At 47.8% G+C, this 17,684-nt stretch overlaps 1 protein-coding gene across 1 annotated transcript in view; it reads left to right on the forward strand.

Moving 5' to 3' along the window:
• GRK5 (G protein-coupled receptor kinase 5) overlaps positions 1–17,684 on the forward strand; it is a 228,821-nt gene that overhangs the window by 172,290 nt on the left and 38,847 nt on the right. The window contains exon 5 of the mRNA XM_065407317.1: positions 14,220–14,320. Coding sequence (XP_065263389.1) covers positions 14,220–14,320 — 101 coding nt within the window. The remainder of the gene's footprint in view (positions 1–14,219; positions 14,321–17,684) is intronic.

Consider the following 17,684-nt stretch of genomic DNA (forward strand, 5'->3'; position numbering starts at 1 on the left):
TGTTGAGAAATCTGTCCTTTTCCGATAATGAGGTATCACACATCTAGCTGCTAGTAGTAATTATGCTTATGCCAATATTCACCACTGTTGTGTAATTAGGATATTTCTTATACAAAGTATGCCTTGTGAGATGTCATTCTAAAAGTCTTAATCTGCGAGACATTAATATCTCGTTGGATTGTATCTGCTATCCTAGTATGTGAAGTTATGAGGTTTAGCTAGGCTATGTGTTACTGAAACATGTTGTGAGATTGAAAACACCCACAAGCATGTTGTTCAGGTACAACAGTAAAAAGGCCAAACAATGTTAATGGCTAATTGAGGAAATACACACAAGCACAAGGATTACCCCAGGAACTTTGTATAATAGAAACCTCTCAGAGATAACATTACACAATGGGAACTGTTTGACCCAGGTCACAGCAAATGAGCTTTCCAGCAAGTGGGGAGAAGATATAAACGGGGGGGAAATGACATCATAGGGGAACCTCACTCTCCCTACAAGACACCTGGAAGCACCTGAGGAACAAAGGCTGAACTGTGGGAAGTGATGGTCCCAGGCTAGAAGGATTTTTAGCCTGTGTATGAAAACCTGGGAAAGCCAAGGCAACTTGTGCCTTAGGAATCTGCCAGCCTGTTTATCACTCAGGGTGAGAATTTGCTAATTTATATCTTACCTATCTAGTGTGTTAAGCTCAGTTTGCGGTTTTTGTTTATTTACTAAGGTAATCTATGACCTTTTGTAGTTAATACATTTATTTCTTGTTTATAACATAACCCAGTTTGTGCAATTAATATCGGGGGGGGGGGGGGAAGCTGTGCACATCTCTCTCCACATTGAGGGAGAGGGTGATTTTTTATGAGCTTGCGTGGTGCAGATCTTTCTATACAGTGCAAGACAGTATTATTTTGGGTTTATTTCCCAAAGGGGGTGTGGGTGTGAGTGCTGGGTGAGTCTTTTCACACAGAGCTGACTTCAGTTAGTGTCTACAACTGGGTGTGACCCTGTGTGTGTGTGTGTGTGTGTGTGTGTGTGTGTGTGTGCTGCAAGATGCCAGAGAGCATAAGTCAGCAAAACAGGGAGAGGGGATCCAGGCAGGTGGAGCAGGAGAGGCTCAGTGAAACCCCAGTACATCAGGTGGCATCCCGGACGGGGGGGTCCAACCCCTCACAGTGGCCCAGCGAACAGGGTCATGTGCACAGCTTATTGCTCTGAAACACTGGTTGTGATTTTAAGTGAGTTTTAAGTGTGTTGGCCAGAGAACAGACAAAGTGGTTACTGTTTTGTTATTTTCTGTTTGCTTATTTTGGGAAAGGGAAGTAGGGACAGGAAAATGAGTGAAAGTGAAGCTACCAAAAAGTTGGAGCTCTACTGGTTGCAAGTAGAAGAAAATGAAAAGATGCATAAGAGACAGAATTGAAACAGATGGAAATGGATGAGCAAAAGGCTGCACATCAGAGGGCCATGAAACTGAGGCCTGGTCTACACTAACCCCCAAATTCGAACTAAGGTACGCAACTTCAGCTACGTGAATAACGTAGCTGAAGTCGACATACCTTAGTTCGAACTTACCGCGGTTCAGACGCGGTCCACACGCGGCAGGCAGGCTCCCCGTCGACTCCGCGGTACTCCTCTCGCCGAGCTGGAGTACCGCAGTCGACGGCGAGCGCTTCCGGGATCGATTTATCGCGTCCAGACCAGACGCGATAAATCGAACCCAGAACTTCGATTGCCAGCCGTCGAACTACCGCGGTAGTGTAGACCTGGCCTGAGACAGCTAGAGGCTGAGGAAGCCCGAGAATGGAGAAAACTGGAGGCTGACAAAGAAATGGAAGCAGAAGCAGCCAGGCAGAAGTTAGCCCTGGAATTGAAAGACAAAGAACTGGAGGAAAAAGAAAACGAGAGGAAGCATCAACTGGCCATAATGGAGTGGAAGAGACAGAACCCCACACTAGGGGACCCCCCTCTCCAAAAATCCACAAGTGGAAGCAGTTGTGCCCAGCGTACAAGTCTGGGGACATTGCTGAAAATTTCATCACATCTGAGAGGCTGTGTGTGCTCTGTGCAATTCTTGAGGATCAACAGATGACCACTTTGGTTGCAAAATTGACGGGGAGAGCTCTGGACATATTCAATAAGATGCCAATTGGTGATGTTTCCAATTATGGTAAATTTAAGGAATTGGTTTTGAAACAGTTTCAGATTACATCTGAAACTTACAGAGTAAAATTTAGAAGCCTTAAGAGAGGGGCTGGATTAAGTAATGTGATTTATGTGAACCAAATGAGAGATTTACTGGATAAGTGGGTTAGAGGAAAAGGTATTGCAAGCTTTGAAGCAATGTGTGATTTGATTGCTCAGGAACAGTTCCTGAATATGTCTAATGATGATGTAAAACAGTGTTTATGGGATAAAAAGGTAGAAACGGTCGAAGAACTTACAGCTTTTGCAGATAATTTTGAGCAATCCCAAGCACCTATTAGGAATAAGTCACAGGCAGAAGGGTTTAAGTTTGGTGGGAAGCCAGGTCACCGCTTTATCCCTGGGAAAGGGTGGGTGGCCGGGAGGTGGGGCACTCATCCTCTCAGATTCCTACCTCCCATACCTGTCCCAAACCGCCCTTAAAAATAGGAGACCTTAGAAGGTGCTTCCACTGTAATTCTACAGAGCACCTGAAGTATAACTGCCCCAGATTGAAGGAGAATAAGCCTCCCCTGTCCCATGTTGGCTTGGTTGTCCTCAGCCCCAAGACACCGGAGGGTACCCCCATAACTTATCAGACCTGCTTGGTGGACACTGGGCCTAGTGAACCAGACAAGGAACACATTAAGATTGTCAGAATTGATGGCACAGAGTGCCTGGGTTGGAGAGATACTGGGGCCCAGCTCTCTCTGGTTCGACCGAGTGTGGTCCCAGAGGTTAGTATTTTACCGGGGCAAATGGCCAGCATTAAGGGGGTGGGGCCGGAAAGGTTCCCTGTACCACTAGCGAAGGTTTGTGTGTAGTGGGAAGGTTTGGAAGGCGATTTACTTGTGGGGATGCTAGAGGACATCCCAGTGGACATGTTGGTAGTGAACAATTTTTTCCGCAAGGCCAGGACTGTTGGTGTGGTAACTCGCCGCATGAAGGAGTGTTATGTAGGGTCCCCAAAGGGGGAGGAGAGGGTGTTGCCTGCCAGTGAGAAGGCTGTTTCAGCTGGTAGCTGCAGGTCTGACACAGCCAAACCAGTAACAGAACTTGCCCTAGAGAACACCGAGGGGTGTGTCTCAGAGAGGAGCTTGGGGAAGGGTGTTGGAACCTTAGAATCCACAGAGGAGGTGGGTCAGGGTTCCATTGGCACTGCAGTGCAGGGTGGCAATATGCTTCCAATTGAGGGAGAGGCGGAGTCAGGCCTCTGCCCGACTGAAAGCAATGGGTCCCCAGGGCCGGGGGCAGGAGAGATGTTGTCAGTGTCTGAGGAAGTTATCCCAAGTATTAGCTGCAATATAAAGAATTAATGCTAATAATAACACAGCTGCAGCTCATGCTCTTATGCACTCTCAATGTCAATTCCGATAATGTGATATCAAACAAAAATATTCTGGAACTATGAAGCCTTGTATTCAGCTGGCTTGCCTCAGTCAGACCCAGATGACTCTGTGGTAGGAAAAGAAAACCCAGCTGTCAATTACTTAAACTGATGCCGTTGCTCATGATCTGAAACTGGCTGTTTTCTACAAATGCAACTTGCTCTGAAGGTCAGGGGGAAAAAAGATCTATTTTCAAACATCTTTGTGCCTTACCAAAGAGACCAATGAAATGGGTGTGCGATGGGACAGTACTGTGCCCCCTTCTCTCATGGCGCTGACACATATCTGATCCATGCCCTAACGGATCACAGTCTCTAGGATACCTCCCTACTGCCTCCTCTCTGACTGCACTCTCCTCCCCTCTTTCGCCTTTCTCACCTCATTCCCCTCAATCTGTCCCTCACTAGCTCACCCACTCCACATGCCCTGCTTACCTCTTCCTACCCCCTCAGTCTCTGGGTTAGATTAAATCTTGGCTTGTGCTGGCCTTTCCCTGACCACTGGGGTGGGAGTGGAAATTGCAGTGGCAGAAAGTGGCTGTACCCTCCTCCCCCAGCGAGGGTCCCTGTGTAGCCTGGGTTATGGAGAGTCAGCATATCCCCATTGCAGAGGCACCAGTGGAGCCTCCAGTGGAAATACCATCTGCCTTTCCTGGAGTGAGTCCCCATTGGCAAGCAGAAGGCTGGCCTTGGTGGCACCTCCCTGTGCAGCAGGGTGAAACCGGCTCACTATCTCCACTCCCCAACTCCAGACATATTCATCTAATGCGCTTTCTCCCACCCTCCTATACTATCACATACAGTGGTGCTCCCCTCTGCAGCCATCAGAGACCTTGCATTCATCTAAGAAGCACTCACACACACTCCATTTTCTTTCCAATCCCTTCCCTGATTGCAGGACCTCTTATCACCACCACGTTCATCTGACTTACAGTGGGGGCAAACTTAAGCACCAGTAGGCATCATTAACCGCATCCTATAATGGCTGCACCTTCCAGAAACATCTGGAAGTGGATATGGGATGGATGCAGCAGCAGCAGAATTGGTATTGCATGCCAAAGGGTTGCTAGTATTGACACAGTCTGTTGCTTTCGGTGCTGCAGAGCGGTGAGAGATATGCAAATATGCAGATCAAATGAAGCTGCAGGACAGCTGGACAGTTATTTTTTCCAGGTTCTCTTAGACACATGACCATTATGATCACATCATACTATAGGACATCTGCTTTTCATCTGAAACTGTTCCTTTCAGAGCTTTCATACCTCTTCTAATTTTTAGCCCACGTAGAGAATTTGCAAATCATTTACACATGGAATGTCGGTTGCCCACATCTGAAAATATACACATCATTGAGACATAAGTGCTTGGATCTGGAGACAGCTTAGGAAAAGTTATGGCTTGACCTTTTGTCCATGGACTGAACCATTTTTAATTAATTTTATACTAGTTTGTCGTGGAATGTTTTCAGAAACTGAAATGTAACATATGCTGAACGTTATTTGTTTTATACAAGCAACATTTAAAATAGCACATAATGATTCAACATCACATCATTGCAGCATGTCTGAAACTTGCCAGCAATGTAGTCATATTTATGATCAGAGAGCTTGCATGCAATCAATACTATTAAAAAAAGATATTCTTGTTCATGTCTAGCTTTGCTTCTATCTCAGCATTTATGTTTTAAGGCTCTCTAAGGAGTGGCATCCACTGCCCTAGAACGAGTTTGGGACAGAGCCTGTATTCCTGGGTTCAATTCCCTGTGCTGCCACTAACATACTATGTGACAATGGCAAGCTATGGATAGTCTGATTTTCAGAAGTGTTGAGCACCCACAGCTTCGTCTTACTTCGGTGGTACTTCTTTATTTTACTAGGAGTTGTGGATGTTCAGCACCTCTGAAAAATGGGGGGGGTTATTACCTTCTCTATGCTCAGTTTATCCATCTGTAAAATGGCTGTAATAATAACAACAACTAGCTCTTATATAGCGCTTTTCATCAGTAAATCTCAAAGTGTTTTGCAAAGGAGCTCAGTGTCATTATCTGCATTTTATAGATAGGAAAAGTGAGGCAAAGAAAGGTAAACTGACTTGCCCAGTTTCATCTGGGGATTGGATTGCACTGGGAGGGATTGCAACTGCTTTGGAGGACAGGGTCATAATTCAAAATGATCTGGACAAATTGGAGAAATGGTCTGAGTTAAACAGGATGAAGTTTAACAAAGACAAATGCAAAGTGCTCCACTTAGGAAGAAAAAATCAGTTTCACACATACAGAATGGGAAGAGACTGTCTAGGAAGGAGTACGGCAGAAAGGGATCTAGGGGTTATAGTGGACCACAAGCTAAATATGAGTCAACAGTGTGATGCTGTTGCAAAAAAAGCAAACATGATTCTGGGATGTATTAACAGGTGTGTTGTGAGCAAGACACGAGAAGTCATTCTTCCGCTCTACTCTGCTCTGGTTAGGCCTCAGCTGGAGTATTGTGTCCAGTTCTGGGCACCGCATTTCAAGAAAGATGTGGAGAAATTGGAAAGGGTCCAGAGAAGAGCAACAAGAATGATTAAAGGTCTTGAGAACATGACCTATGAAGGAAGGCTGAAAGAATTGGGTTTGTTTAGTTTGGAAAAGAGACGACTGAGAGGGGACATGATAGCAGTTTTCAGGTATCTAAAAGGGTGTCATAAGGAGGAGGGAGAAAACTTGTTCACCTTAGCCTCTGAGGATAGAACAAGAAGCAATGGGCTTAAACTGCAGCAAGGGAGGTCTAGGTTGGACATTAGGAAAAAGTTCCTAACTGTCAGGGTGGTTAAACACTGGAATAAATTGCCTAGGGAGGTTGTGGAATCTCCATCTCTGGAGATATTTAAGAGTAGATTAGATAAATGTCTATCAGGGATGGTCTAGACAGTATTTGGTCCTGCCATGCGGGCAGGGGACTGGACTCGATGACCTCTCGAGGTCCCTTCCAGTTCTAGAATCTATGAATCTATGAATCCAGTGGGCCGGTTGCAGAGCCACGAAAAGAATGCAGGTCTCCTGAGTCCCAGCCTGGGACTCTACCCTCTAGGCGACATTGCCTCTGCAGGGTGTGACTTAATTACTTAGTGCATCTTAAGTGCTTTGAGGTTCTTAGATGAGAAGCATTGCACAACTGCAAAGTATTAATGATTTATGGACTAAGAAACTGTTGTTGGTTAAAAAGTCAGTCTGATCCCGATGGACAAGAAACTTCTGTTATTCACAGAACAGGTTTAGGACCCAAGCCTTGCTAACTAGAAACTTCCAGACACTTCTGAAGGGTTTGACCAGTTGGCAGAATGACAAGATGCCATGTGTATTGCACAGGTTCCCATGGAAAATATCTCCTCATCATAGAAATGTTACAGATATTATGACAAAACATATAGAGATGAAGGGGATAATTTGTTTCCCTTTTTGTTTGGTAGACAACAAATAAGGAGTCTTAAATGGCTAAGTGAAGCACCCTATAGTAGAATGTATGTCACTGTCATAAAAGGCAAGTTTACATTTTAGAGCACAATGATACAAGGTGACATTTAAAATAACAGCTCATGGGGACTTCAGAATCATCTTGGAAGCTTTCCTCGGAGTCTGAGCTTCCCTTCAGTATTTGCACAGTGAGGTATTTCAGTGCCTGTTGACCTTCATCATTACTTATGCATATGTACACAAACAAAGTAGTATATAATGCTTTTTATTTTGGTTAAAAGTCTGGTAAAAGCGGTTACCCTTTCGACTTCGATTAAACGGTCTAGTAAACAGGTGTAGTTTGATGAGTTTCATTTTTATTGGATCAACTCAATAGCTTCATGCACTGCCAGCGTCTTAGGACCTGATTCTGATCTGAATTACACCTGTTTCAGTGGAGTTACTCCTGATTTACATTGGTGCAAGTGAGATCAAAATCAGTCTTTTCGCATTTGAGAAAATGTAATAGTCATTAGGGAAAATGCATTACTATGCACTGGTAGGGTGACCAGGTGTCCAGTTTTCGACCAGAACACCTGGTCAAAAAGGGACACTGGCAGCTCCGGTCAGCACCACTGACCGGGCCATTAAAAGTCCAGTCGGTGGTGCTGCGGAGCCAAGGCAGGCTAGTCCCTACCTTTCCTGGCTCCACGCTGCGCCTCAGAAGCATCCAGCAGGTCCGGCTCCTAGGCGGGGGGGCCACGGGGCTCCATGCACTGCCTCCACCCCGAGCACCATCTCTTCACTCCCATTGGCTGGGAACCGCAACCAATGGGAGCTGCCGGGGCAGTGCCGGTGGGCAAGAACAGTGCACGGAGCTGTCTGCTGCGCCTCTGCCTAGGAGCCGGACCTGCTGTCCGCTTTCGGGGTGCAGCGTAGTCCACAGTGCCAGGACAGGCAGGAAGCCTGCCTTTGCGCCCCCCCCCACTGTGCTGTTGACCAGGAGCTGTCAGAGGTAAACCCCTTCCTCATCCCACAGCCCCCTCCCGCTCCCTGGACTCCTCATCCCCAGCCCCACCCCAGAGCCCGCACCCCCAGCTGGAGCCCTCACCTCCTCCCATACCCAACCCCCTACCCCAGCCTGGAGTCCTCTCCTGCACCCTGAATCCCTCATTTCTGGCCCCACCCCAGAGCCCGCACCCCCAGTGAACGGGGGATGGCCTCGGGAAAGGGGCGGGGCTAGGGAATTTGCTTTTGTGTGATTAGAAAGTTGGCAAGCCTATGCACTGGTTATGTCTGTTCAGGGTTGGGGTTTTTTTGAGGATTTTTTTTTTTTAAATACATGAAAAACATAAGAGCTTAGAGAGTTAACAGAAGAGCTTGAATCACAAGATTCAAGATGTATGGTATTAATCTATACAGTCTAGATTTGCTTTTGATAAATTAATCTCATGGCTGCTTAAGAACATTTCATGTATGCAGAAGGGGTGCATTGGAGAGTCGGATGAAAGCCAAATCTGCTTTTACAGTCTTTGCCCATGGGATACTGGCAGAGTGGCAAGAAATAAGTGCCATTGAGCACTTTTCATAGAAATCACGCAAGTTGTTTGTGCTCCTCCTCATCCAGGGAAGAATCAGCTGTCTTCTTTAGTCAGCCAAGGTGCTAGTCTTGTAAACTTTCAGTTGCTAGGACCCAAATTCTTGTTTCTTGCCTTCATAAGAGTTGCTACCTATCTGTTGTTCTCCAAAGTAAAAGTAAGATTGTGTGGATTGTTGGTGGGCTTTGGGGGGGGGGAGGGGTGTTTTGTTTATTTTTAAATCCAGTCAGTGTGAATATGTGTTGAATTGCAAGAGCTAAGAAAAATGACAGGATTGCTTAAGAATTCTGATGGACATGTTCGGTCTATCATTGTGAGGTATGAAATCATAAGAATCATAAGAAAAATCTAAGAAATTATGTCAGTCTATATTGTATATAGAAGACTCTTTGGGACTATAAGGTGTACAGCAGGGTAGGCTACACTAATTGAGTTGGAATGGTCCCTTTGGCTTTAAGCCTCTGGTTTTGAATGGTTTCAAGGGCTGCACAATTACACAACTTGTTTTCATAGACATACAATTCCTTGGAAAATGAACTGCACATGAAAAAATAATGTATTTTGTTAAAGAAAATTAAATGGTCTAGTAAAACTGTTTGCACTACATACTGGGCTCCGGTCCATCCATATGTTTCCTTTTAAAAAGTGCAGAATGTTAGTGTTCTTAGATGCCTCTACTTCCATTAATATTGTTCGTTTGCTGTTGATTTGTTAAGAGGGGAGGAAAGAGAAGAGCGATTCAAAGGTCAGTTGCGAGTGGTTTTGAAAAATTAAGCACTGACCACGTCTCTCATGAACTTGGGCTGGGAAAGGGCGATTAACTGTACTTGTAAATAGTTCTCACATTCTTTTTCCTTCCCTTCCTTCTCCCTTTACTTTATCCCAAATTCAGTCTCCTCACATATTAAAATGGTTCTTAAAATTGTGCTTATGATTTTTTGGAAAGTGTAATATCCTAATATCATTATTGTTTATCATGTTTATTACAGTAGTGCCTAAGGGCCAAGCAACAATGGGGTCCTACTGTGCTAGGCGCTGTACAAACATGGTAGCAAAGGGTTAGTTCAGAGGGGATGAGCTAAATGGAAAGAGAAATGAAGGGAGAAAAGATGTTAAAGGGAAGGGTGTGAGGAAGAGAGAACACGGAAGGGGAAGGTACAAGAGGCAGGTGTGGAGTGAAGCTGAGGTGAAGAAATTGGGAGGCAAAAGAAAAGGGAGGGTTGCAGCAAACAGCCAATCGGCACAGAGCAGAGAATGGCCAGTCAAAACTGCAGCAAGTTCTTTGAACGTGCAAAGATCCCTGCCTTGGCTGCTTGTTCTGTGACTGCTCCTACTGGCTGGTTGATATCTGCAGTTTTTCTCCAAGGAAGGTGAGGGTGGAGAAGGGGCACCTGGGTCCTACTTTCACCAGAGTGTGTGTGAGGGGTCTCCCCTGCACACTTTTGCATCTGTGTGCGGGGGGGTGGGGGGGGGCAGCAGGGCCCCATTTTGTCATGCACTTTGGTCTCAGACAAAATGTGATGTGTTTAGTGCCATAACATTAACTTGATCCCAGACAGAGGAGGAGAAATGGAGAGCATGGCTGTATGAATGGGGATGGAAATGGAGCCAAAGTGTTCTAATGAATGCTTAAAGCTAGGCACCTATATCTATATTTTGGCACTTAAATAAAGGCTTTGTTTTCCGGTGCTGAATGCCTGCAGGTCGCATAAAATACTGAGTACCTGTAGGTTCCACGAAAACCCATGGGAGATACAGATGCTCAACACCTCTAAGAATCAGGCCATTTTTATTAGCTGTCTAATTATGGACAGGAATGTTTTAACATGTGTTAGATCATTACCTCTCCCTTCAGCTCTGCTAACCACATCCAACTAACACATTTTTAAACACTGCTGTCTTTGTCTACACTAGGTACTAAGTGGGGGTTAACCACATGTTAATTAAAACATGTAAGTTAACATGTTTTCTAACCCACTCAATGAAAAGACTCCTGTTAACTTCAGTAGTCTTTGGATCAGGCCCTGTATGAATATTCTTAAATGCCTTAGAATTTATATTATGTTTTGTTTCCTGTTCGTTCACAGTCACACACACACAAATTTTCAAAATTGGGTGCCTAAATTTAGAGTTCTCAATCCGTATTTAGGCACCTAAATAAGTGGCTTGATTTCTCATGGTGCTCCGCACCCCTCAGTTCCCATTGCCTCCAGTGAGCAACCATGATGAGAAAATTTGGCCTTAGCCTCCTTGTACCTCAGTTTCCTGATCTATTCAATGAGTACAGTAGTACTGCCTCCCTCCCAGGGTGTCATGATGCTTAGTTAGTTGGTTGTAGTGCACTTTGAGGTCTTTTGATGAAGTCTGATGTCATTATTTAGAAGTTCTTTTGTTAAGTTAAAATGTTCATACCACGTCAATGGGCCGTGCTTGTAGCACTTGGTCCTATTCTGTGTCGCCTTGCAGGCCTCGTCTCTTGTCCCTCAGGTTGGCAGTGCTGGAAATGCTGTAGAGCTGGGGTCTCAAACACGCGGCCCGTGGGGTTCTTTCATGCGGCCCGCCAAGCTCCCCATGCCCCCCCGCCTGCGCGCCCCCCCGCCCCTCTGCCTACCCCGTGGCGCCGCGAGCCCCGCACCGCTCCCTGAAGCGGCTGGAACTATGTCCCTGCAGCCCCGGGCCGGAGGGGGTGGGGGGGGAGAGTAGAGGGCTCCGTGCTCTCGTTTCCAGGCACTGCCCCCTGGAGCTCCGGGAACAGGGAACCGCGACCAATGGGAGCTTTGGGGGAGGTACCTGGAGGAGCAAGAGCAGCACATGGTGCCGTTTCCCCCCCCCCTCCCCCCCCCGGGACTCCGGCTGCTTCCTGGAGCGGAGCAGAGCGGAGAGGGGCCAGGGGCCAGGGCAGGCAGGCAGGGACCCTGCCCTGGCCGCGGTGCTGCCACCCCGGAGCCGCTCTAGGTAAGCGGCACCGGGCTGGAGCCTGCACCCCAACCCCCTGTCCGGAGCCCCCTGCCACATCCCACACACCCCTCCTACACTCCAACCCCCTGCCCTGAGCCCCCTGCCACACCCTGCACCCCGACCCCCTGCCGCACCCCTCACCCCTCCTACACCCCAACTCCCTGCCCTGAGCCCCCTGCTGCACCCTGCACCCCGACCCCCTGCCGCACCCCTCACTCCTCCTGCACCCCACATCCCAATTCCCTGCCCTGAGCCCCCTGCCGCACCCTGCACCCCGACCCCCTGCCGCACCCTCACCCCTCCTGCGCCCCAATTCCCTGCCCTGAGCCCCCTGCCACATCCTGCACCCTCCTGCGCTCCCTGCCCTGAGCCCCCTGCCGCACCCTGCACCCCGACCCCCTGCCGCACTCCTCACTCCTCCTGCACCCCAACTCCCTGCCCTGAGCCCCCTGCTGCACCCTGCACCCCGACCCCCTGCCGCACCCCTCACCCCTCCTGCACCCCACACCCCAACTCCCTGCCCTGAGCCCCCTGCCGCACCCTGCACCCTCCTGCGCTCCCTGCCCTGAGCCCCCTGCCGCACCCTGCACCCTGACCCCCTGCCGCACCCCTCACTCCTCCTGCACCCCACTCCCCAATTCCTTGCCCTGAACCCCCGCCGCACCCTGCACCCCGACCCCCTGCCGCACCCCTCGCCCCTCCTGCACCCCACACCCCAACTCCCTGCCCTGAGCCCCCTGCCGTACCCTGCACACTTCCTGCACCTCAACTCCCTGCCCTGAGCCCCCATCACACCCCACAACCCTCCTGCACCCCCTGGGGGCAGGGAGGGGGCAAAGTTGGGGTGAGGACTTCAGGGAAGGGGTTGGAATGGGGGCAGGGAAGAGGCGGGGTAGGGGCGGGGCCTCATGGAAGGGGTGGGGTGGGGGCGGGGCCGGGGGCAGCAAGGGGTGGGTGTCAGTGATGATGCCCTCGGGCCAATGCACTAGTCCTCATGCGGCCCTCGTGGTCATTTGAGTTTGAGACCCCTGCTGTAGAGAGAGTCTGCTCCAGCTCAGGTGAAAATGCACCTCCTGTTGCTCTCCAGAGAAACCCTGTGGCTGAGTTGAGTGGTGATAATGACCTTTACAGGGCATTCCACCCAACCTTCTTGGGCTAGAGATATGGAGGGAAGGAGGAAATCTTCAACCGAGGACAAAAACATCTAGCATGTTCTACTGATTTTATTAAAATGCTAAACTCTGAGCCTCCATTGCCCAATACTGTAGACTGTGGCCCTGTTTAAAAATACTCCAGCAGAGCACAGAATATGCTTCCCTGTTGTAATCAGGAGCGTATTCTCATTTCAGCAGAGAAAAAAAGAAAGATTTCATTCAGCTTCCACCAAGCTGGGGATTTGCTCCTACTTACTTCTGTCCCCTTCTCCTTCGCCCCCGTCATTTGCTCAATTATCACTGCAATTTATTACAATACTTGTCAGGATATCACAAACCAAGCATGAGCTACCCAGACCATCTGGTCAGAAGTGAGTGATTAACTGCTGTGATCCTCCCACTCAGCACCATCTGGTGGTCATGCTCATGAATGAAAAGTTTTTCTTTACAAAGTGTTACGGCTCCTCCTGCATGTATATTGAGAGGGTTTGATTGATACATATGGCTGGGCTCTCAAAGGAGCCTAAGAAGGGTAGGTGCTCAAATCCCACTGATTTGAATAGGGAAGGAGCGGTCTTCGTGTAAATAAGCATAAGACCCAAATAAGAATGTGAATGAAATATAGCTATCGTAATAGCTATAGATCGATGGATAGATTTCATTCAAATGTTATAATTACACAGTTTTCTTAGGAATGTGAAAATGTATGAAATGTCTCTAAAAACAAGTCCCTTCTGTCAAGTGGTCCAAAATAGACCAATTTGGTGATCTTCCAGGCACATTGCAAAAGACATCTGTTTGACAGGGATTTCGCAGAGCGCTGAAGGTATGTTTCCTACAGCAATGAAGGGGTGGAAAGGAGTTTTTGTAGGTAGTTGGCTGAGAGAATTCCTGTCTGAAATGATTATTTTAATGCTGCTGAGATTTCATTGTACTACTAAGTATGTTAGGGTGCCCAGAGCCACGTATAGGTGTCTTTTTAATATTATGTAAATCTGAATAAATAAATAAATAAAATACATTCTCTCTGCTCTTGGTTTGTGCTGAGCTCCTGCTGGGAAAAAATGGATTCTTTTAGATAACACAAAGAAGCATCAATGAGATGAAAACACTGGGAGAATTCTCTTTTGTTTTAAAGAATGAAGGACTAGTCCCTATGCAGTTCAGTATAGCAGATTTTTCATGGGATGTAAAATGTGGTCTGTGAACTGATAGAGTTGGTAGGCCAGCATCTTTTGCATATCATGGAGATCAAGAAGAGGTGAAGGTATAGAAGAGTGCATGAAAGGTTATCGCATTCGTGTGGGGGTACAGTGGAGCACAGAGCAAATTACTACAGTATCATACTTTTCTGCAGCACGACTCAGTTCTCAATTGCTCTTACACAACCCTTGGAGCTGAATTAGAGTGGCCAAGAGCTTGGCTAATGAACGTGGCTTAATGTGCTAGCAGGGAATCGGCTGCGCCTTAGAACAAAGATAACATTGCTCCTTTCGTCTTTCCCTAGTCCCCAGTTTATGTTGCAGAAGTCAGTCAAGATCTTGTTCATCAGACTGAGGAAAAACTCGAAATCAGCCCCTGCAAAGAGCTGTTTTCTCACTGTGCAAAGTAAGTATAACTTGACTTCCAAAGATCCCACAGTTGCAGTGGTCAGACGTGTAAAGGACCGTGTCAGATACGGGGAGGAATTTTCATTTGAATCTGCAGCTTGCATTTTCTTAAATTTGCATTCATACTCTCAGACAAATAACTGACAAGTGATGAAATTGCTTCATCTGTATAAAATATAGTAAATATTTCCCTTCCACTATGCAGACCTCATACAGGAACTTAGTGTTTCAGGTATTTGACAGAATGTTCTAGCCAAGTGAACCAGCCCTAGACTTCATGCTGTGTGAAAAGCGGTACAATGATAATGAATCCAAAGAAAACATCTCTGTTTCAAAGTGAATAAAAATTAAGTGGTTATGCAGTCCATTTAGACAGAGGAATGTGCAAACGTTGCCTGCATGGCTTTTCCTGAAAACCTTCAACAAAAGGATGGGGCTTGGAGTTGAAATGTATGTGCACGATTTAATCCTTTTGTCTGGGAAAAGGCTTATCAGTTTTGCAGAGGTGAAGCAATTGTGCTATTGTGTCCTAAAGTTCCCAGTATGCAATTTGCATTTGCAAACACTGATCCTAGTATGTTTAATGCCAGTAGATCAGAAACCAACAAAAATACGAAAAGAGGGGACACATCTAAAACAGGCCCATGTGGTCTTTGGCTGAGCACATTTTGTTTTCCCTAGATGATGTAATGGGGATTTGTAAAATTTGCTCTGCTGTCGTTCACTGATTTGGCTCCTGTTATTGACCTTTTCTGCTTTCAGCTATGCTTTGCATTGGGGAAAAGTGTGGATTACTTCTGGCCCTCCGTTATAACAAATTGGTTTACTTGCATTGGTCTCGTGTCCATTGGGATATTGATATCAACTTATCCCAGTTGAGTGCACAAGTCCTGATGATGACAAAGGCAGAGCTGTGCTTGACGTAAAAAACCTGATGTCGGTTTCCGTTTCTGAAATCAATTTTAAACCTGACAGTTTACTGTCAAATGTATTTTGTTGATGCTGACGAGGGGAACGAAAAAACAAATAACTGGTGAAAGGCAGCCATTCTTTGTTACAATGCATGAAGCTTTTAATTACTAGATGGCTAGCTGTGGACACCACTTAGTTGAGTTCTGTATTCAGAAGAGTTTGAGATGACTGGCTAATTTATCTGTTTCAGTTCATAAATGGTTATGAAACCTCATTCATAAAAATGCTGATCATTTCACATGAACTGGAATGGGCTCAAAGGGAAGTTTTAAAAACTTGCTGTTGGTGTTTGCTAAATGTATTGCACCACGTTAATTTTGGAAGTGTGCATAGTCCAACCCAGACAGGGAAAGGACACACACAAATGTGATGTTTGCCTGCCTTTATGTAGGGTTACCATATTCAAACATTTAAAAAAGAGGACACTCCACGGGGCCCCGGTCCTGCCCCCAGCCCCACCCCAACTCCGCCCCTTCCCCGCCCCCGGCCCCACCCCCGGCCCCGCCCAACTCCACCCCCTCCCCACCCCCATTCCAACCCTTTCCCCAAAGTCCCTGCCCCAACTCTGCCCCCTCCTCTGAGCACCCCACATTCCCCCTCCTCCCTCCCGCTCTGATCTTGGTTGGGGGTTGCTAAGTGCTTCCCTGCTCCCCACTCGCCCTGCAGCCCCTGCACCCCACCCTCCTGCAGCCTCTGTGCCCCCTGCTCCCCACTGGCCCTGCATCCCCTGCATCCCCCCCGCCCCTGCAGCCTCTGTGCCCCCCACCTGCCCTTCCCCTGCGCCCCCCTGCCCCTGCAGCCTCTATGCCCCTGCCTGCCCTGCTCCTCCTCGCCCTGCAGCCTCTGCACCCCCCCGCCTGCCCAGCTCCCCCGCTCCCCCGGCAGCCTCTGCCTGGCGGGGGCTTCGGATGCTCAGTGGCGACCCGGGCAGCGCGGGTCCCTGCAGCCCCGGCACACGCCGTACTCCCTGCCCCGCCCCGCAGCCTCCTTCCTGCCGCGTGGGGTGATGGGGCTGCAGGAAGGGTCCCCCAGTGGCCGGGGAGTCCCCGCCCGTGAGGGAAGCCCGAGCCGTTGGCTGGGCCCGGCCTCCCCGTGGTCCTGCGGGCTCAGCTGGGGCGCGCGGTCCGCCCGGCCTCCGGGGGCAGCAGCGGCCCCTTCGCCGCCTTCTGCGGCTGCGCTCCCCCGCCCGAGCTCGCTACAATGTAGCCAGGCGGCTGGGCTGCACTGTGGACCCGGCGGGTCGTGCTGGGGCCGGGCAGATCCTGGCTTATGCTGCCTCCCTATTTCCCCGGACATGTCCGGCTTTTTGGCATTTCCCCCCGGACGGGGATTTGAGTACCAAAAAGCCGGACATGTCCGGGGAAATCCGGACGTATGGTAACCCTACTTTATGTGCTGTAGCAAGGATTTATTTCAAATATATCTCCAAGAATAAGACTGATCCGCAGGAGAAATATATGTGTTTGCATGTGTTTCCCTTGTTTTGTTTTTTAATAGCTACTGTGGCACGTACCACTGTTATCTTGTTGGGTCTAGGTGTGGTTTTGGGTTTTTTTTTTCTTTCTGGTAGTAACCTGCTTATGTTGAGATTTTCTTCTGTAAACTACACTTCTGAGAAAAATATTTCCTGTCATTGAGACATATACCACATGACCTGTGTGTCCTATCAAAACTAACCAAGACAACTTGAATTGGAATTTTGAATGTAAAATACTGACAATTAACTGCTCATTCACAATCCACAGAACAAGAATTACTAGGAAATAATTTCAAACAACCAACAAATTTCAGAAAATTAAAAATGGCCCATGGGCAATTAACAAATGGAGAAAAGCTAAATTCAGGAGATAAATTATTAACAATGAATCATTTGCTCAGTTCTAGGACCATATCAGTTAGATAATGAAAAGACCTAGTCCCAAAGCACAATTGTTCCTCAATGGGAAATACCATAGAAATGTTTCCTTTCTCTCAGAACTGCGTTCTACTTAAAGAGGTGCTAGTGTGATGCCTTCATTGCTGGCAGGTTTATACCAGTACTTGTCTGGATGTCATGTTCTGTCTCTGAAATGCGTTTCTAAATTAAAGTGTATTTGGCTAGAAAGCATGCAATACCTTCCATTGCACTGGTTGGTCAGAAGGTAAGACTAGTTCCAGCAGGCTAGCCAATCAGGAGACCATGAACTATCAGAGGAGCCCTGATTGACTAATCTTTAGACTGTATATGATTAGATGCCTCCTTTTCCCATCAAGTAACCCTGGGCCACTGTGATGTGATTCTGAGGCCAGGGGAGCGCAACTCTCATTCCCTATGCTGTGTCTCTTCCACTCTGGGCTAAGCTCTAACCTCTCTCCCCCCCCCCCCCCCCCCCCCGCATGGCATGCCAGCA

This window comes from Emys orbicularis, chromosome 7 (assembly GCF_028017835.1).
Source record: "Emys orbicularis isolate rEmyOrb1 chromosome 7, rEmyOrb1.hap1, whole genome shotgun sequence".
Lineage (NCBI taxonomy): Eukaryota > Metazoa > Chordata > Testudines > Emydidae > Emys > Emys orbicularis.